This window comes from Onychostruthus taczanowskii, unplaced genomic scaffold (genome assembly GCF_017590055.1).
Source record: "Onychostruthus taczanowskii isolate IOZ18803 unplaced genomic scaffold, ASM1759005v1 scaffold46, whole genome shotgun sequence".
Taxonomy (NCBI): domain Eukaryota; kingdom Metazoa; phylum Chordata; class Aves; order Passeriformes; family Passeridae; genus Onychostruthus; species Onychostruthus taczanowskii.
Window position 1 is genome coordinate 6,081,686 of NW_024502125.1, and position 26,405 is coordinate 6,108,090.

A 26,405-nucleotide genomic window follows, 5' to 3' on the forward strand; every position below is an offset into this window, starting at 1 on the left:
TTATTTTCAATTTTATATTTTAGGGTAAAGGGAAAAAGGACTCTCTCAAATTTTTGAGATTTTCAGGAGAAACATTTAAGTGTAACTGGAATTCTTAACCATAATTTTTTTCTGCCCCCTCTGCATGTTGAGATAATGCATTCCTTAGTGGAACTACTGTACATGTATGTACATATCTTTGTATTATCGAGGCTCTTGGAGCTAACAAAAGCCTGCACAGGGAACAAGCTAAGCTCAGTTACTGGTAGCTTGTTTTTGGCTTCTTGTTGTTAAAGTTGTTAAAACAAACACAGATCTAACGAGGTGAATTTCAAATATGCTTCCACACAAAATGAAGAAAGTTTGAAATATTTGTCAAATTGTTTTGACTTCTATTTCTAATGAGAAATAACTTTATAAGTTGAAAAGCTCACAATGTCCTTGGAGCCAGAAGTGTAATTTGTGCAGCTTTAAAAACCTGAAGCAACACCAAAACATTTTTTTCTAAGGGTAGAATATTTCTAATTATCATACAAGCTTCCTACAGCTGTGCATCTTCTATCAAGTCCCTACAGTCTGAAAAGAAAGATACAGAAATCTAACCAGCCATGCTTGGGAATCTTTAAGAGCTGGAAGAAAAACACTGCTGGGTTTTGTCATCCTGGTGAGAGAACTGAGAAAGCTATTACCTTGTAGCGTGCCTGCTCCACATCATAGATCTTTTTGTCTGACACCACATTAGGTGCAAAGAATTTTGCAAGCTTGGCAAGGTAAACACCATTTCTTAAGCCTTCTTCCAGTTCCGTAGTTGGGGGCAGCTCTTCGTCCAAGCAAACCTCCATCCATCTACAGAGACATTTGAAAAACATTCTTATTTGGGTTTTAATAGGAGTTACAGCTTTTGCCTACAGCTATCATACTTTAAATGTCACCACCACAATGTTATTATAACAGAAAAGGACAAGGGCTAAGGAGAAAATTCTCACATTCATTCACATGGCATACCAAAATGAGTAGAGGGTCATATCTGTGATTGTAAAGCATCAATAAGCAAGCAGCATGCTTTGAAGCATTCACACCTCAGGGGGTCTAACTCAAATATTTTGAACAGTACTACGCTTTTGAATAAACAGTAATTAAAGCTGAAAACTAGAAAAAAACACGGAGTGTTGTGTATTATTGATGTCTGTATTTCAAAAAACTTCTGTGATTTCTATGCCAGTGGTGAACCTCATGAGCATCAAGGACAGCAGTGTTCTGGGCGAGGCAGGCTCCTGTAGCCAATATGCTGTGCAACACAACCTCAAGCAGTGCCCAGCTCAGTACAGAACACTCCTACAGATTATCCTCCTCCTGCATGGGAGCTCTCCACTCTCACCCAAGAAACACAGTACTGGTGCTGGAGGGATGAGTGGGGATTTTGTGGAAAAGCCCAAGGTAATTTACACATTTGAGGTCTGCCTGGCAGTAAGCAGGTTGAAACATGGCTTCTTGTTAGTGACAGTGACTAAATGCTCCAAGGTCGGAGGATTAACTAAACTCCAAGTTTAACTAAACTAGTTATGCGTTTGAGATTTAAGATGTGATAGACATGGTTCTACACAGAAAACGGTATTAATTGAATACATAACCAGTTCAGAAGGCCAATCACAGACATAAAACCATATTATCCAGTATGTTTATATTGAGTAGGCAAGAGAAATTGCTTCCAAAGCATTTCCAAGAAAGATTTGTCTCTTAATCACTGAAGCAGAAGTTCCTTACATTGGTGGTCTAAGTGCTTTGGCCCTGTGATATTATTCTTATTTCCAGCAGCTAAATCACATTACAAGAGCTTTAAGTCTGCTTAGTTCTTCACAGTGTTATTTTTTATTTGCTTAGTCAAACTCTCGTGCTTTTAGGACATTAATATCAATACAAATAAGAAAACTGAAGGGCAAGTATAAAGTTGAAGACATTAGTTCATTTTGCTTACTGTCACTAAGGCAGCACCACTGTAAGCAAGACAGCATTACAAATCTAACATCACCTCCATAGGGGTGACTTCAAAAACCAGAAATCTTTGAGCCAGGTTGGAAATGAGCCAGTTTTCACTCCACCATGTAGAAGAAGAAAGCTCACTACATCATTTTGTTTCACATTAAAACTCTAATGTTCTACTCCATTCCACTTTTGGATGTGTTACAGGACATACAAAAAGTTGTTTCACTGAAGCACAGACTATCCAAATAGCTCTTCAGGAAAACAACATCCATAAATTCGACACAATAGCACATAGAACTGCACTAAGTGAGTGTCATTACGAGAACAGTATTGTGCAGTATAAAAGCTGCTTTAGTGAGGAGAAATATATTCCTGATGAGTTTCCCAGCTTTATCCTGCACTACACATTTGCGTGTTATGGATCCATGCCAAGGGTCCCAAAATGGCATTTTAGAAACTAAATAGGTTTATACACTAAGACATCACACTTGGCATCTCCAAAAAACACAAGGAAGAATATACATAGGTGGATTTCTAGGCAAATATGACTTTTACCTGAGCTAGTTAACTTTTCCTATAGAATTTATTTCCTGGAATGTGACTTCTAGAAGAAGAATTGTAGAGATAAGCATCAGGAGCTTGCTGAACCACAGCAGGTATTCACTATGAGCCAAAGCTGACTCTCATGCACCATCTCCAGAGATATGAACTGTGTGCTCAGAGCAGCATTTTGTACCTTACACTGGATTCTTTGCACTTCTAATTCTCAGTTTTCTTGTGAAAGGGTTTTTCTAACATCTTAAGTCCAGGGCATCAACAAGGTAGTGCATTGGTACTGTTTTCGAAGAAGATACACAAATACGTCCACATGGAATTTCTTTTCTTCCTTACAGTACAAAAATTTACTACTTCTATATAAAACTGAGTCATTCCCTGAGCTCTAAATGAGATGCTAATCCAAAGTGAAAGCTACTCCTCAGCTTGTCAAACTGCTTGTAATTCAACAACACTAAAATTGTTGTGGGTTTTTTCCAGCACGGTGATAAGCCTTAAAAATTAATCCGGAACCCTTCTGTTCTAGTTAGGGAGGCTACCATGCCTAAAAAGTAAATGCAGCAGCCTGAGGAACAAACAGGAAGCAGTATGAAGATGCAAAGGAAGAAGAAAGAAGAAAAAAGGTAACGTGGAAGACAACTGTCAAACCAACAAATCCAGATAAATATACAAGGGAATAAATATTTTTTTAGAAGGAGAATTTTAGTAACTCAGAAAAAAAAGATGGGAAAAACTAGAGAGAACTAAGTGGAGCAGGCCTGAAAGATGCAAACTTTCTTTCCATTTTTAGCCAAAAATCTCTAAGTTAGATCTACTCTAGAAAAAATTAGGGGTCTGCATTAGGGCAACTAACAGCATTTGGTAATCAGTGTCCAAGAACTAAGAACACAGCTACAGCTGTATTACATGTAAGATATGTTTTACCAATGTCTGGAAGTTGCAGAACTCAGCTACAAGATCTACTGTGAAAGGGTTTACTGTATTTTGCTCATGTTTAATCAGAGGAAGGAAAAACCTCAGGATTTTAATTAAATCCTGCTAGCATACAAACAACTTTGTAACATAGTTATGCAAACAGCTGGAAGGTGCTAAAAGCATTCCGCAGAGCCTTCTCTTCTCTGGGCTGAACAACCCCAACTCTCTCAGCCTGCCCCCACAGAAGAGGTGCTCCAGCACCCTGATCAATTTTGCAAACCTCCCCTGGGACCTGCTGGACTAGGTCACATCTTTCCTGTGCTGGGGCCCCAGAGCTGCTGCAGCCCTGCAGGTGGGGTCTCAGCAGAGCAGAGCAGAGGGGCAGAATCCCCTCCCTGGCCCTGCTGCCCACACTGCTCTGGATGCAGCCCAGGACACGTGTGGCTCTCTGGGCTGGGAGTGCCCATGGCTGGGTCATGGTGAGCTTCCTGTCAACCAGCATATCTATAGCACTTTTCTCCCCAGTGCTTCTTGCAATTACAGAAGTTTTGTTCCCTTTACATTGATTCAGTTAAAAGGCAATTGTGGTTTTAAACAGAAAGAACCATTACTAGCAACCTTGTGAGGCTCTGCTTTTTGAGACATAGTTTGGAGAGTTTATGAAGGTTATTATACGACACGGTATAGTCAGCAGGAGCAGACTGGACTGAGAAAACCAGAAATGCTTCTACTTTCATTTCATTAATTGAAATTGAGGATATCCATATGACAGAAAGGATTTATAGATACCTCTGGAGCAATTTATTTTGCTTCAAGGCTAAAGAAGCAGCATTGCTTTTGGCTCACCTACTGTTTTCCTGAGCACACAGAACTGCAGCATCAGCATCACCTCTAAATCTGTTGCAGAAACTGTTGCCCAAAAAAGATAGTTAATATCATTGATACACATGATTATGGGTATATAATTCAATCTTATTATGTTTCCCTTCAGTATGAAGCTTGTAGAGTAAGGCTGTTATAGCTGTCAAATGTGCACATGCATTTCTACCATCATTTTTAACAACATAATCCCATAACTCTACTTCTCACAACTCTATGACTGAGGTAGGCCATGAGAAGTTTACACAATGGTGAACATGATGGGTTTATTTAGTTCTCTCATTTAAGCTAAACCCAAACCTGGCTCCATAGTGGATAGACAAAAGTCAGCCTTAGGGAGCAGAGTAAAGCACACAGCATCACTGAAATTCTGGGTAGTACTACCTGAAATTAAAAATCATTTGAACAGTTCTACAGAGTTACCCATGCCAGTCATAGTCTTGCTGTTTGGATAAAGCATGCATAAGCAGATATTTTCCTAAGGATAGATACTTGGGAATGCATAAGTAGAGCCCACTTTGATTTTCTTAATACTGCAGTACCTGCCAAAACACAAGCAAAAGCTTTGCCTTAGACAACAAAAGCAAACCTAGATCTGATCAATGGATATATATCTCCAAAACTAAAGTTCCAATACATAGTACTAGAGAGTCAGCCAGGAATGAGTATTGAGTGAGTATTTGCTTTGCTTAGTTCTGTTTTAACTCTTGACAATCCATGGCAGAGCTGTTCAGCAGTCAATTTCTGGCAGGATAACAATGACAACTTCTATGCCAGACTTAAGAGCAACAAACAGCATGCCACTGACCAGGAGATCCAGTTTCCATATTTGACTGTGTAGGGGAACAAATTGCCCAGAGAGGTTGTTGAGTCTCCCTTACTGGAAATACTCAAGAACTGACTGGACTGGATACTGTGCAACGTGCTCTGGGACAACCCTGCATGAGCAGGGAAGTTGGACCAGATGACCGACTGTGGTTCCTCCCAACTTTAACCATTCTGTCATTCTGTGAAAGCAGCAGCAGTAAAATTATCTTGGACTGCATTTTAAAACAAAACCCCCCTGCTGAATCTCATTCAAGGCAAGGTCAAGGGAACTGGAAGCAGCAGCGCTGCACAATGAACTTAACCAGTTATGAAGTTGTCATTGACAGTCCGTGTGGTCAGCAAAGCAGACACACAGATCAAGAGACTGGAAACGCTGGAGTCAATGTTCTGCAGAGAAGAGAGGACATTGCACAACCCACCCAAAGCCCATCACATTCAGCACACAATCATGCGCTAAAATGTACACTTTTGCTGCCCTGCCCTTTCAAATTTATGCGGCAAAATGTGGATCCAAGGGCACCAGGTTTGTACCTTGTGGGAGCACACCTTCAAAGAAGGAAAGATGGGACTCCAGAGCCAAAACTCAGAGCTTTGCTGCATGCTGCTGTAGAAAAGGTATAGTGAAGACAAGATAAATGTAAATTACTCTCATTTATTACCTCCCTTGCTCACAACCACAGACTTTCAACCTAGTTCAGCACAAGTGAAACAGACTGCTGACCTAGAGAGTACAATGTGGCCAGCTTGTTCCAAAGAAAAATATTTTTTTGCTAGAAAATAATAGTAACCACAATCAGACGCAAAGCCAAATGTTAGAGTCTAGCTTTAAATGTCTGAAGTGGTGGAAGTGGTTTAAGTCAAAACTTTTACTTGGAGATATGCAAAAATATAAAACTATCTGAAGCACATGAACTCATAATTTAAAATTCCACTTTATTATGTCTCTAGTTTCTGAATCTACCGATTTGTTAAGAAATCGCAGCTCCTAAATTTCCATTTGCTTAAAAATAATATAATTTTCTTTCAGCTGCCAACATTCCCTTAAATATTATTTGTTTTATAAAGTATGGTGACAGCAGCCAAAACAACCTAGGTGTGTTCCTTGGCTGACTAGGGGGGTGGTGGTACAGTTGATTTGTTTATATGGAAAATCTGTATGTTAACTTTGGAATTTGTTCTCATTATACTGCAAGCTTTAGTATGATACATCTCCTAGACCAGAAAACTTAGGAAAAGGTTATTTCACAAACAGCCACAGGCTACTTCCAGGGGAAAAGCAGGCAAAACTTCCAGCCATTCCAGGCAAATAGATACATGAAATTGGAATACCACCACAGCAAAAACTATTAGTTGTATTAAAAAGTGGACAACCTTGGAGGCTTCACTTTGAGGCTGTGGAGAGTAGAGTGGGTAGCTGAAAAGCTACTTTCTTCACTTCTTTCTTCTTTCCCCCCCTCATGTTCTGGTACATTCAGCGCCAAATCTTTCTTTTAGATGAGAGTCTTAACCCAAACCAGAGCTACACTTCTCTGATGTCAACTTACTCCTGGAGCCAGACACCCTGGAAACATTAGCTTCTAAATTTGAGGCTCTAGATTCATACTCCAGAGACAGTCTCTACTGCATCTAAAGTTTTGCCCATCCTAAGAACTTACCTTGTCTGAAAGAAATCAAATTTTGTGATTGTGGGTCACTACAGCAGTAGGATGAAGGAAGGTGTGATAGAAGTCACCCTAGTCACAAGTTCTCTCATGTTACATACAAGAAGTAATGTGAAAGCAGCAACATGGAGGACACCATGAATCACTTGGCTACACAAGGTCTCAGAACTTCAGCACATAAAGAAAACGTCAAATCCTTTAGTAAGAGATTTTGGATAAAAATTGCAGTTGTCAATTTTTTTACACTTCCATGAGTGGGTTCAAATTCAAAGCTGCATATCTTTGAATCTCCAGCTAGTGTTAGATTTAACAGCATCTCAACTTTCTACAATCATGATTTCACCAGGGAGGATACTGACTTTCAGCAGGAGCTACACTGAAAACTATGAAACATTCATGTGTGAATTTTTAGAGTATAAATGTTAAAACAATATAGATCTCACTGCACATTTTGCATTTAGTTGAGCTGTGCATGCCAGCCTGAAATTTGTTGCGACATTCATTTCCCTGATCAAAGCCCTTCTGATGCATTTCATATTCAATTCAATTAAGCAGAAGCTAGGAGCAGTGATGCCTTGCCTGACCTGCACAGCACACTAAACCAGCAATAAATCATATCAGCAACTTTCTTCTACACCAGATTTCTGCTGCCATGACAACACTGCCATATTTACAAAATAATCTTAAAGGTGTTATAAAATTCTGGTGCACAAGATGGCAGCACAGATACTACATGCTGGTTTAATCTGTTTTATTCCAGCCACCCTTTATGTGGGTTAATCAGCGATTAAAGTCCACAAGGCAAGGTGCTGCTCAGGAAGCTGGCTCTGGAGCCATGACCTGGCTCCACTGCCATTGCAGGTGGCATGCACCCAGCAGGAGCCAAGGTCTGTTTACTCAGTAGTTTTTTGGTGGAGAAAAGATGTAGAGAATCTCAACCAACTCCACAGCTGACAACAGAAACACACCAAGCATGTATTTCAGGGCATACAACAGAGCCTTTGCAAACAGCAAGGCTTTGTTTTGCTGTCTTGTCTGTTTGCAGAGACATTAAGATTTAGCACTTGGTATCAACCACAAACTCCAGGACTGCTATTTGAGATAATGGTGCTTGAGTGGGGGGCCAACAAAGCCCAGGCTGATGGCCAAAGGGATGCCTCATATTTTACCCCTGCTCTTGGCCAGGCTCCAAGGTGCCAAGGTCTGGAGAAGAAAGCTGAAGAGGCAGTAGAAAGAGCAGTGCCAGGAAGGGAGCTCACCATGGTGGTGGAGACTGATCTACCACAGCAAATAAGTGTCCTTAAGAAACCTCACCTAGTTCTTCTAAGCAGAAACAACAGTACTCAACAAGTTGCCTGAGCAAATGAGGCGCCATTATTAAGCCTGTGTTCAAAGGTCTCAGGAGAGGAAAAGTATCTGGTGATTGTATAGTCTGAAGTAGACTTTTTTTATGCAAAAAACTGGATTTTCATTTGAATGAAAAGGGGGGGGGAAGGATGGAACAGAATAGTGCTAAAAATCTTGCAAAACCTGTGCAACAAAGTTAACACAACTCAGACTGATGTGCATCACCCAGCAGTGTCTAGACCAGTTTTAATAGCCTTCTCTTCCAACAGGCAGCAGAGACACAACAGCAGAAACACAAGTATTTCCTGTGTTAGTCTGGCAGTGGTGGCTCAGTGGCCCCTGGAAAGCATAATTTCAGACAGATGACCAACTCAAATCACGAATGAAATTTTAGGTAGTGCAGACACAGGCTGTGTAACAAGTCCCACATACAAACATAAAGGGTCTCCCTACAAATAAAACAACACTTTTCTCTGAAAAGAAGATTAATTTGGCACATGAATTATTCTAAACTTAGTTTTTCACAAATCTGTATAGACACTGATTTGATAAACAGAAGCAGACAAAGCAATAAAAGCACTTCTGCAGTATAGCATTTGTACATGTGGAAATGTTGCAAAACACATTATTCCCCCCAAACACACCATGTTTGCTTTAGGAAAGCACTGTAGACTGTAGTTTAGACTTTCACTGTCTTTATACTGTCTTGCTACATGCTACAGCAGTTTGCTTTGCTCTATTGTGCCTTCTATAGCTACAGTATGGTAATACAGTTTAGGGCACCCTCTTAAAACAGCATATGGTATTTTAGACTGACTAATTTAAAAGGTTCTGGCCTGGAATAATCTCATAGTCTTCCAAGCAATCCACTGCAGCAGAAGATGCATGTCCCTAGCAAGTCTCAGAAATTTGGCAGTAAAATAACCAATGAGATAATCTTCACACCTTGTTCGCACAGTAGTCCCACTAACCTTAAATCACAGTCTTTACTCAAAGCCCACACCCTGCCATGGCAGTAATTCCTATCCAAATCCATAGAAAATAGAGGTACAGTCTCTATGAAGTGACCTAACAGTCATTTTGATGAAGTTTCTACTGAAACTAAATCACAACTGTCCATTAGAAAGCATGCTAACATGTCCATTATGAAACATGTTAACCCTCTTCCAAAATCCACTGCATCATCAGGTGTACTGTTTCTAGCAGCTGTCAGACTAGCCACACAGATGGATGAATCTCTAAAAACACCGTCAAAGTAATACAGTAATTCTTACATCAAGATTTAGTATTATATGGAAGTGTCTTCCATGCAAGTATTAGTCCTCAGGTGTCCAAAGGGATGTGCTATTACCTTTCTTTGCAGGCGAGAGGACAGGCATAAACATTACCACCATGCCTTCAATCATCACACCTTTCCAGGGAAGAAAAGTGACCCAGGGAAGTACCTCCTGTGTAGGTTCAACACAGAAGCTTTTACTGTGTAAAAGCCTATGAGTCAAGATCAGCAACAGAAGGAGACAGTTCTGCCTGCAGACCTGCTTATTGGCGACTAAAGTGGCTGGATCAGCAGAAACTCCCAAAGGAGGTGCAGACTGAAAATTGCACTGAGGCCACACAGATGACCCATGGCAGAGGAGAGAACCAAACTTGAGCCTGGCAGCATGAAGAGTTCTGTTCTGACTCCTTGAACAGTTCAAGTCCACTGAATCAGATGTGGATATTTATATTTTCCTGTCTAATATCTGACAAAGGTTAGTTTTGTGAAAGCAGCTAGCAGCAAGTCTGCAGGTACAGGAGCCATAAAATAACCCAAGATGTACATCTACTAGACAGGCAGCTGAAACTTTTAAAGAAAGGTGCAGAACAGCAGCCAAATCAGAAAAAAAAGCCACGCATGAGAGAACAAGATGTTAAAACAGTGAAAAGACTGAAAGAGCAGCTTGTGAAAGGCTGAAATATTGTTCAAAGCATTTACTGTTACGTAAACTCTACAAAACTGCAACAAGGAGTTTCAACTTAGTCCCATGTCAAAAAGAAACACAAGGCTGAGGAACAAAGCTAAAACCAAGGCATTTAGGTGAGACACAACATGTACACCACCCACAGTTACCTGTTCCTGTTTACTTCTTCCCATGATTATGCAAGAAATTATCTCCTCCACTTTCCATGGCTGGAGAAACAGTAGTCCCCTACTCACTTAACAACAATCTATAAAATTCTGAGAAGGACATGCACACAAATTAAGTCTGCTATAGAGGAGGAAAATGCAGGCAGCAGTATAACAGCATTTGGTAATCCATAAAGAAATGAAAACTGAAGAAAGGAATGGTGTGGCTTTACACCGGTGAAGAAAAGCAATCACTCTATAAGAGAAAACAGGAAAAATATTCATGAGTGCCCTGCAGCCTCACCTTTATCATCAGAACAAAAGCTAATAACTGCTGAACAAAGCTTTGGATCCTCTAGGACCATACCTTTTTGCCAGTTTCAAAACTGCATAGTGTTTTGTTCACAGACCTGAGGTAGACAGTTAACACTGCTTTACACTAAGGGTCATAACCAGAATTTCTATATGATATGTAGACATTGGCTCTTGGTGAAGAACTGATTGTAATTTTCCCAGTGTAAGTTGGAGTTTTCTTGAGAATATAGAACCAAATGCTACATAAAATAGTAACTGGCATCTCAAACGCATCTTTCTAGATAGCATTTAAAATGCAGCAATGTAACCATTCTTTAAGAAAATGGACTGGAGGAATTAAGTGGTAAAACAAGAGGTTTTAGCTGCAGAAATCAAAAACAGTCACTTGGAATGAGGAATGTACTAAGGAATTACATTAATGTATTAAGGTAGCAATAGGACAGTGTGAAAGCTAAACTGTAGTCCAAAGACTAGGTTAAGCTAGAAAGAAAAAGTTGATTGTAATCAGCATGATAAAAATTAAACAGTACAATTAATCATGTCACGCAACAAATACCCAGTGTCTAGTGACAGAACTTCAGTTGAAGGGTTTTGAGCTCACCATCTCCAACATCCGTGTACACACGACAATCTCTTCTCTAAGAGCAAACAGTGATACACCTCTATCAGAGTACTCATCAAGTGATAAGAATCTACCATCTATGCCCTAGTATTCAAGTTACTTGAGACAGTAAGAGAGGTACAAGAAATCCTTAATCAGCTAAGAGACTTCAAGTTACCAGACAAGGTATTAAGGACTGGCAAAAGCAGGCTACTGGGACACAATTTGGTTCAAAGACCACAAACATGTCAATGGTGGATCAAGTCTGCCTTACGGAATCTAGAACCAGTTGAGGACAACCTCCCCTGCCACCACCCTGACTCCAAGTACCCAAATACAATATGCTTTCTTCTATCCTGTCAAGAAGCAAAAAAAAAAAAGTATTTCAGTGTTTTGAATGGGTAAACCATCTACACTGTTGGCTGGCTTGCCTTGCCAGGCGGCTCTCGTTGTCTGGCTAGCTGACCCAGTAATACAAGAACCACGTGTCCACGGCTGACCCAGGCTCTGTAACACCATTCCCGCTGCAGCTGCCACTCAGGCAAGCCATGAATGCCTCTGGGTATTCAGTGTCACCATGTGAACCAGCAGCAGAAAAGCAAAGAGGCAGGCAATGCCTTGCCAGTGGCAGCCCAAGTCAAGTGGAGCACAGAGCAGCCACACAATCCCAGCTAGAATGCTATCACCATTACTGGTCACATTGTTTAATCACGAGATGCCATATGCAAGAAAAGTCTTCTTAAACCCTATTTTGGGTGTTTAAGACTACTTTTTGGAAATGACAGTATTTTATGCAGAGCAGTAAATATAAAACAAAGTACTTTGTTTTCTTCTTCACGCACAAAGAGGAAATAAAAATGCAAGAATTTTAAAATCCAGAGGAAAAACTGACAAGTTTAGAGACTATTTCAAACCATTCATGGAGATTATGTACTATATCTCTGTTTACAGTGAGGTTTCAGCATACTCTAACCCTCTAGCAAATCATTGCTCATTGATTTCTGTAGAAGTAATTTCTGAAAAATAAAAACTGCTGCAGAGAAGCTCAATAGAGACTTGTTCAACCAACACAGTGCCCTACTTGGAAATACTCCTGTACCACCTCCAAGAGCTTTCAGACAGAGAAATTAACTTAAAAACTTCTGTATTAGAAAATGGAAGTAGTTGCCATCATTTTTATTGTGAAATCAAAGTGAACCACAGGGCAGACACCCAGGCATCCTTATCAGCACTCTTTCATTAGGAAAATAATTTTTAGGCTGGTATAGCTCACTCTATTATTGTCACAAAAAGACAACAAGAAAGGAGCAACACCAAAATGGTTTACAGGAGCACTTTCCTACTTTTCTTCACAAACAGCACTAATCTCAGGGCCTCTAATTTGCAGTTAGCTAACAATTTAACACAGGCAAAAAAATCCCTGTACCTGTAACTTGAACCAAAAAGTATTTTAAGTCAATTTACCTTGCTGCCAAGCCTATTCATGACCCAGTTACTCTGATCAAGTTAATCAGCAAACCATCACAACTTGTTAACTCTCAGCCCTCCACTGAGACCTAAGCGACTTATGTTGCTATTTTGACCTGTGAATTTGCTCCCTTTCTTCCTCTGCACCTACCTGCATGGTGCCATTCATGCACTCTAGGAAGATACTGCTGCAGTTACACCCAGAAGCCACCACAAAACCTGGATCCTCACTTTCCCCTATAATTAACAGAGCGTGTTTTTGTATGTTTATATACATACAAAAGGGCTCAGGTATTCTGAGCTACTGGCAGCTGCAGCCTGACCATCATGGGCAGTATGAAGCCTCATGTAAGAGGGCAGTGATGCTACTGGCTCTCACAGCAATCTCTCCTGCAGCATCCATCAGCCAGATGCACAGTGGCAAGCAAGGCAGCAGTGCAGGGTGTGAGGACACTAGCCATACACCAGCGCTGGGAAAACAAATGCCACAGGGGAGAGGAAAGGAAATGCAACAGTCACCATGCCAAACATTTCCTGTCAACAAGAGAAATGGACAAGAAAAGCCAACCACAGTAGAAACTAGATAATGAAGAGGCACAGGATGAACGCAGGACAGAAAGATCTACAGTAGGAAAGGAAAAGCCTGATAGTCAATGATGACTGAGGTTTTAAAGGGGTGTGGAGGTTTCTGTACCTTAGCCCAGATCAAGAACAAGATGCAGCTGTGCCCCAGCAAAAATTAGACTTAACAAACTCTAAGGAAGACACAAGATCCCTATCCTCCCATCAACTCAATTATCAGACGTCTGAACATGAGCACTGGAAAAGATGCTTAACCAGGGGCAGGAAACTACCTGGTGATCACAGCAGATTTGGCAGAAATAGTGAATCTAAAATTGTTCACGAGAAACTCAAAAGAAAAGAAGGAAGACCCCAAAAAAGAGTGTTAGTATAACTGTGCCCATATTCCAACAGATGAAAGTTGAAACTGAAGGAATACAAAGTTCCGACACAGAGCACCTTCATCCCTAAATCTTCCCCTTTACAAAATATTTTAAAATTATGTCTTGCAGAACTTCTGCACATTTGCTTTGAAATCCAGCCAAATACTTAAATGGCATATTTACTTCAGCTTTTCATATGAAATTCAATATAGTCAAAATGTTTCCATGCTCTTCTTCCTCAGGAGAACTAATATATATATTCAAAGAAACTTAACAGCCCAGTTGCTCTTAATTTTGAACATGAGAGTTACACTCTTTGATTTCAGGAATGCAAGCGTTCTTGCAATGAAGTGAAAAGCTCAGCAGAAGTTCCAAGTTCACCAAAGCAGTTATTTCCTATGTAGAGGGGCAAGTTGTTTTTCTCTCACTGGGCTGCAAAAATACCCAAACACCCTCTAAACAACTTTAATCTACTTCAGACAGGAAAAAAGGGAACACGCACAGTCCTCTTGCCTTTTTTGTTCCCTCATAACATTGTCAGCCACTAGAACTTCATCTTCTAGTACGAGCTTCTAGTACAAGCAGGAAGCATTTGTGCAGACAACATTTCCAAGTTGCCTGGACTGGCAGTATGTTTTCCTCACCACAGTACAATAAGGGAGTTCCTCCAAAGTGGAAAAGCAGAATTACACCTAGTCGCCAAGTAATACATTGTCCCATCTTCCATAGCATCAAGTTCTCAAACAGGCCAAATCTTTGCAACTTCAGCATTCAGCTACTTTCAACATACTTGTTTATCAAAAGGCTGGAGGTTTATCCAAGTATCAAATGTCCAGCCCCTTAAAATTCAAAAACCTGCATTCAGGAGATACCTGCATATCCTTCCTTGCAATGCTGTCACCACAACACTGCACATAGGGTGAGCCCTATGGAGACTATGCAATAGCATGCTAAATGATTCATTTAAAAAAGAAAATAATCAAAACCACATTTCAACGGTTATGTGTCTGGCAGAAGTAGGCTTCTCATGGAAGAGATGGACAAACTTTTATACTGAAGAAAACAAACACAGTACTACTGAATTCTATAGTATAACTGTAAATCCAGTATCTAAGTGGGAAGAATGTTTATAGATACGCACATAAAGATATTTAAGGAATTTTGATGCCAGCATAAAAGTACCTGGGGGTGGCATTCTGGAACAGGAAGTGCAGAAGGGCATTCAAGAGCTAAGCAAACCCCAGCATTGCCCACCCAGTGACTCAACATCTGACCAACCTCTCTCCCTATTGCTATAGGGCAGTGTACACAAGCACATTAAGGTGACACTAAGATGTGGGCTGGGGAAGCACATGAAAGTTTTAAAAAAAAAAAAACAAAACCACACATCCAGCCTAATGAGCCAAATAGGATGCACAGCACCTACCTGAGCAGCAGGTTTGATCATCCTATTTGGTAGCTACTGGAAATAAAAATGTTTAACAGCAACTGCTTTTCCACTAATCGTCTTACATGTTATGTTGCCATTCAAGAAAAACATATATTCATGCACAATAACAGACAGTGAACATGTCTTTGAAAGAAACACTACACTAATTCTTCTACCCAACAACTGATCATGGCAAGTACATAATCTTTACTTCTCTTAGTCCTATGAGAAATAGTGGAATATGCCCAGCATGCAGATGGCATGAAGTCCTAATTCAAAGATATCCCCTTCTCTCAGACAAAGAGCTAGAAATTATTCTCTTCTATATGTCAGCACAAAAGTACTTTGTCTTCGCTGTGGCTGGCCAGGGAAAGAGTGTAAGCATTTATTCTTCAGAAATAAGGGGTTTTTTCCTTGCCAACTGATTTACAAGCATGGTAAGTGAAAGATAAGCTGTCTTTTCAATATCATTCTGGCAGATGTAGTTCTAAAATACAAACAGCTTGTTAACAAAGTCCTGAGCAACTTAATTCTACATTTATAAATGTGTATGTTATTCCTGAATTATAGCACACTCCTTTCACACAGCTTACTTTACATAAACACTGCCTCTGTGCTCCATTCTGGTTTGCTTTGGAAAAAAAACCCTCCTGCCACTGCAGCATACCATATCTCAGGGTAAAGTATTTGTAACAACCAGATGGAGAAACACCAACTGTGTGAAGCAAGAGAGTCAAAAAAACTCTGGATTAAGAGGGAGAGTAAACTTAGATTTTTTTCAAAAAGTTTTCAGGTTTCTTTCATGCATTGCATTTTTAAACTAACTTCAGTATATACGTAATTCAATTAGCGATTGTGCTTACATGCAAATGGTAAACTCCCAATCTCATGTTGGGTGTTAAGGTTAATTAGATTTTCCTATATGTAAATTTTTAGATTGTTTGGGGGTTTAGGTCAAATACAGAGTTTACATGGATTTTTTTTTAAATTTAAATTAAGATATTTGCTTACTTGAGAGACAGCACCATACATTAGAGTATTTGCTGTATTGCAGTAATCACACATCTGCCTTTACTTTTAGAAGTTTAACTAGAAAATTATGGTGGGCAAAAGTTAAAACACTGTCTTTATATTGTCAATTACCACCATTCAGTAGTGGCAAGAACTCAAAAGTTGCCTTTTGTGTTATATCAATTTCTGTTATAGAGATTAAATAGCAGGACTCTATGTTAAGAACAAAAAAATAACCTGTACACAGCTGTAGCTCTACAGTTCAAGGAAGAACTTTCAGTCTCTGCTTGGTCCTCTGTCAAAGTGACCTAATTTTCTATGACAAAATACCTGGACAACAAAACTTAATTCTAATTTTCAGCAATAACCAGTGCCTTCATCTTGCCTTCTCAAAATGCTAGAAGAAGTGATTGTTTGTTGTTTTGGGTTTTTTCTACAAAAATCTTGACTCGGTGTATTCTACTTTAACATGACTAAAAGTAAATTTATATCATTGTAGCAACTTCTATTATTAGTATGTAGGCTTACAGGAACTTACATACTACATTAGTATGTAGGCTTACAGTGTATCAGGCTGCCCAGCAGTCCTCCAGTTACTCAGTTTTGAATTCACAAATCTTGTCACCATGGTACTCCTGCCCAAGCACCGGGATTGTTTCAGCTCTGTTCAAATCATGTGAGTTTGCATGGCCAGAGTTTTCCAAGAGCATAATGTCCATGTCAAGGGAAAACAGAATGCTCAGGAGCATCTAGAAATACTGAAGCAATGTGGATCCAAGTCTGGCTGGGGGCTTGAAATATTTAAACGAGAGGAATGCATTGCAACCCCTTTTAGTTTTGCATACATATTTTCATATGTATATTTTCATATTAGCTCTCCTAATGCTTAACATTTGATTTATGCTTTGTTTGGGGTTTTTACATCTATGTAAACCAGACACCATAGTTATCTCTCTGGCAAAGCATCAAATGAAGAACAGTTATTTGAATCAGGATGAACAACATCTGATGTTCAATGCTCTTTAGTTATAGGCTGGTGGGAGGATAATATCTTTTGATATACCTGTCACCTAAGGCCTGAATGAGAAATTCCACTCCATAAGCGGAAGGCAGTCAAATCACGAGTCCTTCCAAGTCCTTTTAAGTTACAGGTCCAAGATATGATATAGGTTAGGGACAATTGAAGGGCAAAGATCTTTCTGAATGAGCTTTAAATTATGAAAAAATTGACTTAAATGCTGTATTTAATGATCTTACCAGGAACATCTGTTGGTATTCTGGTTGCAATAATCAGGACAGAAGAAGCAGCAAAACCCACTGCTTTAAGGGGCAGAACCATATCACATAGGGAAATGAAGTGCATAGGCTGAACATCTAGACTTATCTTGCTTAGTGCTGTGCTTTAATACAGGTGGATCAGTTTACATGCCAGGTTTTATTCACTGTTTGGTTTTAACACAGGACACAGAGACAGAAATGAAGTAATAAGAAACATGCTGCTCAGTTCATTTATCTTGGGAATACACTGTGTACAATATTCCAGGCCAGAGTAAGACATCTGAAAACATGATGGTTAGTAGCAAGTTAAATTCCACATACATTCCCAAACCAGCAGAACTCAAATTGATACATCTGCCAGAAACAGGAGAGGAACAGAACAAAAAACTAGTGTTAGAAGACTGTTAATTTTCCCACAGAATCATATCTGTTGGCCTCTTTTGCCTTTGACATTTCACAAAGGAGAAGCCTTTGACCCTAGTCTTACTTAATGCATGTTTCATCTGCCTGTGCAGGCCACTGGCCAGGAGCTCCAGCGCTGTATGCCAGCATCAGAATGCCCCAAGTTGCTGTGACAAAGGACTCCTGAGGATGGCAAGTTGCTCCCCAGGGCAGCGCTTCTCCAGGTCCCAGTATAGCACAATGACCACAAACAGCAAATGTTATTTTTTTGGACCATGTAGCATGTGGGTGAAGAGGACACAAAGAAGCATCTCATGTCAATAGAGAAGATGTTTACATCTGAAATGCTGTCAAACTACTTAAGTAAGGCTAAGGATATCATTTCAAGTTTGCTTTATGGTACAGATAGATAGCCACTGGACAAGTTAGTATGCTTCTCCTGCTTCTCATTCTCTACTACGTTCTTGCCTGCATTTTCCCTTCAATTTTGGCCACATCAGTGCCCCAGGGATAGTGGAAAGAGTAGAACCAGGGAACTGATCCTGCTGAGAACAAATGCAACAACACAGGATACATATGTTAGCGTTTGACCAAATCAATTCCCTGATCTGACACAACTTGACTGCATGAACTATTGCTGGCACAAGACAAACAGCAGAACAGGATTACCCATTCCGTGGTCATCAGAAAACACAGTTCAAGAAACACTGGAGCTTTTTTTATCTTGCAGTGTTTTGGGTTTTTTTTTTTTGCCTTTTGCATTATCCCCTATCCCCATATTTAATAAGCACACACACAATTATACAGATTTTAAAACTGAGATATGCATCTGAAAAGGAGCTATTTCCTTTTTGTAGTTGTCAGCCTAATTTCTAAATAGCCTTTGGTTTGTATGTGGGATACTACACTATCCAGATGACATCATTTTCTGGCAACTCTGGCAGGCCTAGCCTGTGAGTCACTTCACAAAATGTGGGGAGAGCCTAGCTAGGGAAGTACACGATTCAAAGGTTTCTATTGTTCTAGTGGAGTATGGGGTCCACACAAGTTCAGCCAACGCTCAGTACAGAAAAAGCAGCTATAAATGAAAAGCGGCACCTTAGAGGAAAGATCAGGCGAATACAATTCTACTGTCCCAAACACCAGAGTTACACTATCACATGGTTGCATTGATTGGTTTATTAATAGGCAGGTATGCAAACACACACTGAGGTACAAGTTACTTTATCTGCTTTTTCCAGCTGAGCATTTCCACAGCTGTAAGCAGCAGTTTCACTAACCCTGTTCACAAGGCAAGGCTAAGGGACTGCAACAAGGCTTCTCTTCTCAACCCTGCCCAAGCCTCCAATTAATCTATCCAGGAAATAGATGGAAAGAGACATAGAAGACTATGGAAACAATTTCTCATTATAGACTGTCTTGAGGAATAATGCTAATTATCATGGAAGTGTTTCCAGTTCTTCACTGAATCCAGACACTTATCCACCCTGAGAAGAATGTTTCCTCTTTAGTCACTAATTGGATCTTGTTTGTAAAGCCAATCTTTGTTTCTAAGTCTGTCACAGTTTGGGAACAAGGTTGCTTTAGGGCCAGAAGATTTAAATGACTATCCACAGCTGACAGAGACAGTAGAAATATTGTCCACAGATAAAAGCGTGGCACACATTAACACAGACTACTTTCCTTTTAGCTTTTATTTTGTGGCTTGGGTAAAATCTAACACTAATATCTTTTTTCAAGGTGTATTGGAAGCATTTCATCTACCGCAACTGGAGAGTCTCATTTCAAGTATTTGCTAACCAGAAGGGCTGTCTGCACACTGAATGACAGATTAATTAATTGCTTAAAGAGATATGTACTCCAAGAAAGAACAAGCACTGCTCATTGAAGGCAGTGGTGCATGCAGGAGCAAGACACAGGCTTGCTGTACCAATGCTTCCTTGGTTCAGACACAACCATTTCTCCCCTCTCAAATAATGGTGTTAGCTAAAAAATGCTGTGGCTGAGTTTGTGATGTGTGTACATCGTACATCTCCTTCAGTGACACTGGAAACAGACTTTTTCCAGATTTTTCTACCTCTGGTCCCTAAAGTAATTATAACAGTTTAAAAGTAACCATAATTTGATGATTTATATTCAACAAGCACTTTTAACGTGTTTCTGTATTTCATGACATTAAAAAATGAACACAATTACAATTAAAAAGCCATCCTCATGTTAGAGTATTGTATAGTGCTCTCTACTTTTTTTCTTAAGTCATCTTTTGCTTCAGTTTTCTGACCTCTAGTCACGGAAAGGCCAATGATACAAAATGTTCTTTGAATTCTACCAGAGACCACAGCATCCTGAAGTATTTTGCGCACCAGCTGTGCAGGATGCTAACTTCTCCCAGCAGACAGCACTGGATGAATTTTCAGACACAGGTACCAGATGGCCTCCACAGGCCAAGAAATCCTCAGCAGTAAAAAGATAGAGAGCAAAGCTGTTGTTAAGCCAGCTCTGCCCTGTTGCGTCTTCACCCCTCCCTGAGTCACCGAGACATCATTCCAACAGTCCCAACCTCTCCCCTCAACTGCAGCTGTGCTCCTGACAGGAGAGCAGCAGAGGGGCTTTCACTATCTCTGCTTTTACAGTTGTGTACAAGAGAACACTCATGTGCTGTGCTGCCACATCGTGCAACAACACTCTGCAGAATTGCAAAGATGACAGGTGACAAAAGGACCAGCAGCCCAACATCCCCCACTGGCTACTACCATTACATTTAGTCACTGAAAGCACAGATTTTCATGATGTCTTGGGTTTTGTATCAAGTTCAGCTACCAAAACAATTCCTCAGCTTTACCCCTTTTTTTTAACCCTTTTTACAGTAAGCTACATTTTCATTAAAAAGTAGTCACAAAGAAGGCTCTCCAAACTAAGCTATTATGCACCTGGGTAATTTTAAAGCTCTGAAAATTATTAGAAAAATTATTCCATCCAGCCATGATGGTCAACTTTCATGCAGAAATGAAATGGACTTATCAATATGCAGTTTGTCTTTTAGCAGAAAAATACATGAGGATTTCTGAATATTGATTTTAACATCAGGAAATCCTATGGGTTCCTGAATTTTATATCAAATTATTCAAAGCAAAATGCATCAAGACAAAGTCAGTGTTTGTTTTCTAAAATAAAAGACCAAACATGTGGCTATACCACAATACAATAAAATTGCACGGTGAGCTAAAAGCAGTTTAGATAGACCTTATAATCTCAAAAAAGGTGGAAAAATGTGTCTTCTCCACACCTGTGAAAATAAGAGGAGAGCATGTGTTTTCAAAGCAGTGGAAAAATGGCTCTGTCTAATTCCTGTGCTCAGTGAATTTGGATGCAGCAATCACTCCTGCTCTTATTATGCAGAACAGCTCTTTGTTCAAGTGGCTGTTACAGATCACAGTCATTTATTCCAGCAGTTGCACTGTGGGCAAGCACAGGTGTGTGCAGATGGTGCACAAGAAAAGCAGCATTCCCGAGGACTGAAGGCTCAAAGTTACTTGGTTCCCTCAGAAGGCATCAAAACTGAGCACTTAGAATCATGTCAGGCTGAAATCCAATTAATACTTGTTTTATTAATGCATCTAGACATTTTTCTATGCATTTACAGGGAATGTATGAAGGACTAAGAGGGACTAGTGTAATTATCGTTAGCAGAGCTAAGCTACTGCTCTTTTTTTTTTTTTTTTACTAATCTACAAATGAGAGCTTTGTGGAGATCAAAGGCTGTCACTAAATTATGGGTCATTACCCCAGCATCTTAAAGACGTACAAGCCTGCTCTTTGTCAGAGAGATCAGTGTGTTTCATTATGAGGTGTAGGTCTGCTTTGCCTGATTTGAATACTCGCCATATGTATGGTCCTCCTTGCATCTCCTCTACAAACTGAGGCAATGATCTGAGTCTGAGGACAGTGGTACTCAATACCTTCTAACAACTTTTTACTCTGCTTCCACAGATCACCAGAGCTGCTACTGTTATTGTGCAGCTGAAGCTACGTTTACATTCTGGCCTGAATTCTTAGCCTAGGATTTATGGGCCATATCTGAATTACTAAAAAAAAAAAAAAGAAAAAAAAAGGCATAATGTAGACAGCATCTGAAGTTGACCATCTGACACAGCAGGTTAGATGATACAGACGAATGTATGACCCCTCCACCTTCAGCATTGAGAGCAAGGACAGAAAGGCTGTATGTCTTTGTCACTACCCTTGCAAGTGATAAACACACTGATGTGCAAATGTTGCTTTCCAACAGAATGGTTCAACACTCTCATTAAACATACATATTGCTCTTTTCATGCTTAATCTCTATTTAAACCTCTCTTTTTTTATCCAAGTGATATTTAATTACATTCTGGATGGAGATAATTTCAAAACAAGAAGAGTTATTTTTTTAAGAACCCAAAGTGGATGCTTTTGAATAATTTATGATTTAAAAGGAGAATATGGGTGGCTTTTTGGCTGACTTTAACAGCTCTGACACCACATCTTCATGATAAATTTTCATCTAGTCAGTAGTGCTCACACAGAGGTCTTCTTTGATATATCCATTTCAAAGGAAATAAATCGCACACAGAGAGGAACTTGGCAACTGTCTCTAACCAAGAGTGCTTCTTGAACCAAAGTAAAGCAACGAATCCTAATTCATTCTGTCCCAGAAGAGGCGACTACTATAACTACTGGAATTTCTCCAGATCTCCACACTTACCTTGACAGAAGCCACAATAACCTCAAACAAGTGGTTAGCAACCTTGGCATACAGCAGAAGGCTGTTTTCATAGTTTCATTATAGTTCTTCCACATGTTATAATCAGCCTTTGCCACACTACTGTCCAGTAATCCCCACTGATGTCCACTGTATCAGGGTTCCCCAGTAAAGGGAAAGCCAAACATGTCCTTTAATTTTTTGAGATAACCCTTTGGCCTAACCCAGCAGTCAGTTGCTCACCCATCACATGATGTGTTTATCCAGCTGTGTGCTGAATATTTTGTCCAGACGGATCCTGCGAGAGACAGCATCAAAAGCTTTACTGAAATCCAAAAAGATCGCATCAAATGGCTTCCACTGATCAGCTAGATGGGTTACCGTGTCATGAAAGGAGATCAGGTTTGATAAGGCAGACTTTCCTCTCATGAAGCCATGCTGGCTGTGACACATGACAGCATCATCTTTCAGGTGTTTGTCAAAACATCCCAGAATAACCTTATCAATAAATTTACCAGGTATTGAACTGAGACTGACAGACCTATAGTTACCAGAGTTGTCCTTCTTGACTCTTCTGAAAACTGGGAAAACTTCATCAGCTTCCAATCAGCTGGAACCTCCCTGGACTTCCAAGGCCCTCAATCATCAAGAGAGGTTTCATAATGACCTCAAAGGATTTGAGGATTCTTGGATTGATCCCACAGGCTCCATAGATTTTTAAGAACCCAGCTGTAGCAGCAGATCCCCAACTCCACATATTCTATAATTCTGAGAAATAACACTTACAAATAAGACTAATTAGGCCATGAGTACTAGATGTACACATTTCCTACTTAATTGTATGATGTCTAATCAGCAAGTCAGTGATGGGTATGTTGACTTAAGCAAATGTGCTCCTATGGGGAGAACCAGATGAGACCAAACCTTAGAAAAACTGAATGCAAATTTGATTTCTAGATGCAATGAAAGCCACAGCCAGCACTATTTGTCTACACTGCCCAACACTGGCTGTATTGCCACTTGCCCTTCTTACATCAAATGCTAAAATGAAATGCCAAGTAAATTGCAAGAGCTTCCAAATTCAATGACAAAAGTCAATAATTTCTAATGCCTGGAAATGGTGGAATGAAGATTATGACGAACATCTGGCTACCATCAAATCATTCTCGGAGCATCAGAGAAGAGCATTAGCTGAACCAAAAGCATCTAGTGTATCTACCTTCATGCACACCAAATGGAAAAATCCTTGCCAGAAAAAGTATCTGCACTGCACATAATAGCAAACAGCTGTTCTGAAGCCAAACCAAATCTCTTCCACAAAAAAAAGTGTTAGCCAGCAAGGAGCACAGCACAGGAGCTGCAACTGTGCCACAGCAGCCACTTTCTCTCCCAGTGCCCAGTTGCTGAAGCCAAGAGGAGAAAATCTCTTCCAGGTTACATCACACCTGCCAGGGTTTGCTCTGAAAAGAGGATGAAAGCTATTCAGGTCAGGGAGGCTCAGTCTGTAGTGATCATGATTTGCATGAAAAAGAAACCTTCCAGAAACAGACTATACCAAGGTGTAGACACACGCTTATTCATAAACAAACCAAATAGTTAGGTGACTTACTTGGACAAATTTTGCACCTCTTAAGCCCAAGTCTGTACACGAAACAAGCATCAACAGATGTATATCTGTTTTCTATGCCATTATGCTTGTTCTTATGTAAAAAGCAGAATTCTTGAGTTGATAGCATTCTGTTATGGGGTAGGATAGCCTAAAAGGACAAATATTACACAATGATTCCTTTCAAGCACAGCAGATTGGCAAACTTCCATCACTTGCAAACAAGAAGTTTGACCTGGGGGGGATAAACTTCTATAGAATTTAAGATCTCATTAAAATATATAGTTAGGGTTTCCCATTACAGCAAAAAACTTATAATGTAACAAAAGTATCACCTAGTTGCTGAGCATGCCGACAAATTGGTACAGTATTTTAATCATAATTTACTGTCTTTGCAAAACCAGGGAGATGATTCTAAATAATTTTTGCTTCTGATGTTCAAGATAAAGAAAGACACACACCTGTTTGTGGCAAAGAAGGGGATGCCAGTAAAGGGTGGGAGCCTATTTGGCAGTCATAAGCAGGAGGCAACTCTCCCAAACATCCCAAAAGCAAAGACTGAGGAAGATGCAGTAGTGGGAAGAAATTAGATTGACTGTAAGAGAATTGCAAAAAGGGAGCCAGAAGAAAGCTCCACTTTTTTTAAACCAAAGTGAGGAGGCAGAACAAGAGTTGGAGCATATAATGAGGTTTGGACATTTGCAATTTTTGGTTTCCCCCTCCTTCCCTTCAAAAAATAGAAAGACACTAATAATTAGGCTTCATCTAGGGTTGGCAACAAGATCTGCTGAAAAATACAAGATCTTATCCCCACAGCCACTTTCCTTCCTTTTAAAAAGATCCTTCCCTGACCATGCTTTAATTTTCATGCTTGCCATTAGCTAACAAGCAGCTTTTAAAATATTGCTCAGACTACACAAATAGTCAAGGATTTTCAGCTTGTTTTTGATCAGGCACACACCCACTTGAAGCAGATGTGAAAGACAGTAGCGAGAAAGGCTTTGATGCAGGGATACAGCAGACAGTGCTGTACACAGGAGTAAAAGTGCATCAGCTAGTAAATAGCAAGCAAGAAACAAATCTCTGAGATTTTAATATTTCTTAAATGGAAGCACAGAAAAACAGAAACTGTATAAAGAAATGCTCAGTATTCCTGCACAGATTATCTTTCTCCTTCTGTAAAGAATAACTGGTATAAATCAAATTACAGGTCCTATGTTTTGCTCAGGAAACTGCTCAAGTTTGCACAGGATACATGTCCAGTAAGCCAAATGTTTGAAGTTTTCTTCCCATGCAAAGTCAAAAGAAGAAAGGACAGAAACAGAGCACAATAATTAGAACTTAAGTTTCACATTCACTTCTCACAGATGACAAACAGCAAACCAGGAGATGGTTCAAAGTTAAGCAGGAAGCAACGAATCATCATGTTAAACTGACCTAGTGAATACATCACATGAGCCTTTGTCTGGATCAATTTTCTTTTTAGATAGTTCACAGGTCACAGATTTTACCAGGTCAGTACAAAATACTCACCAAGAAGTCTCCATTCATCCCAAGAATTATCCTCATGCCAAGTCTGGATGGCTCCTTAAGTTTTGTCATCTCTTCCCATTCCCAAACTATTTCATTGGTTTGATGTTTTTTATTTGTGCTTCTATATACAGTACAGGTCTCTATTTTTCAAACACTATTTGATTATTCTTGTCCTGTTCACTTTAATGTTTTTTGGCTATTCAGTCCTTGACTGTAATTCCCATCTTCAAAACAAAAACTCCACTGTAATACACTTAATGTGTTTAACACCATGTTTTTGACTGTCAAAATTGCTACAGAAAATTACCACTTGATTGTCAAATATCTTGGTCATACAAACTGTTTAATCTGACATGATCAGAAGCTGTTTAATCTAGGGATCAGTGACTATCAGGTCTTAGGCACTCCAAGAAATGCACCACCAAGGATAGGCAGACCTTGTCCCCTTCTCTGTAGCTGAGTCCCCCACCAAGTACAGAGCTGTGATCTAACAATCACCACATTGCTAGCATAAATGTGTTGATAGTTATAGCTCATCTAAGCTACTTCAAAAGAGCAAAGAACACAGTGTGCTTTGCAGTTCATCATTAGATGCAAATCAGTGTTTACCGCATGAGTATACAGAGCTTACAGTTCAACATTTGGATGGAACAGAACAAAGATCTTCTTATCCTTACAGAAGTGAGCACTCAGCACTTGTTCTGAGGGAAGAGCAATGTTTAAACTGTAATGATTCAAAATTTCAAAAATTGCAAAGAATTAAGAAAAAAAAAAAAGCATAATCATGCCTAATTTAGCTGTTCATAGCACTACAGGAAGTATTAGAC

At 39.8% G+C, this 26,405-nt stretch overlaps 1 protein-coding gene across 1 annotated transcript in view; it reads right to left on the reverse strand.

Moving 5' to 3' along the window:
• IQGAP2 (IQ motif containing GTPase activating protein 2) overlaps positions 1 to 26,405 on the reverse strand; it is a 122,828-nt gene that overhangs the window by 58,502 nt on the left and 37,921 nt on the right. The window contains exon 3 of the mRNA XM_041414630.1: positions 669 to 825. Within this exon, the coding sequence (XP_041270564.1) occupies positions 669 to 825 (157 nt within the window). The remainder of the gene's footprint in view (positions 1 to 668; positions 826 to 26,405) is intronic.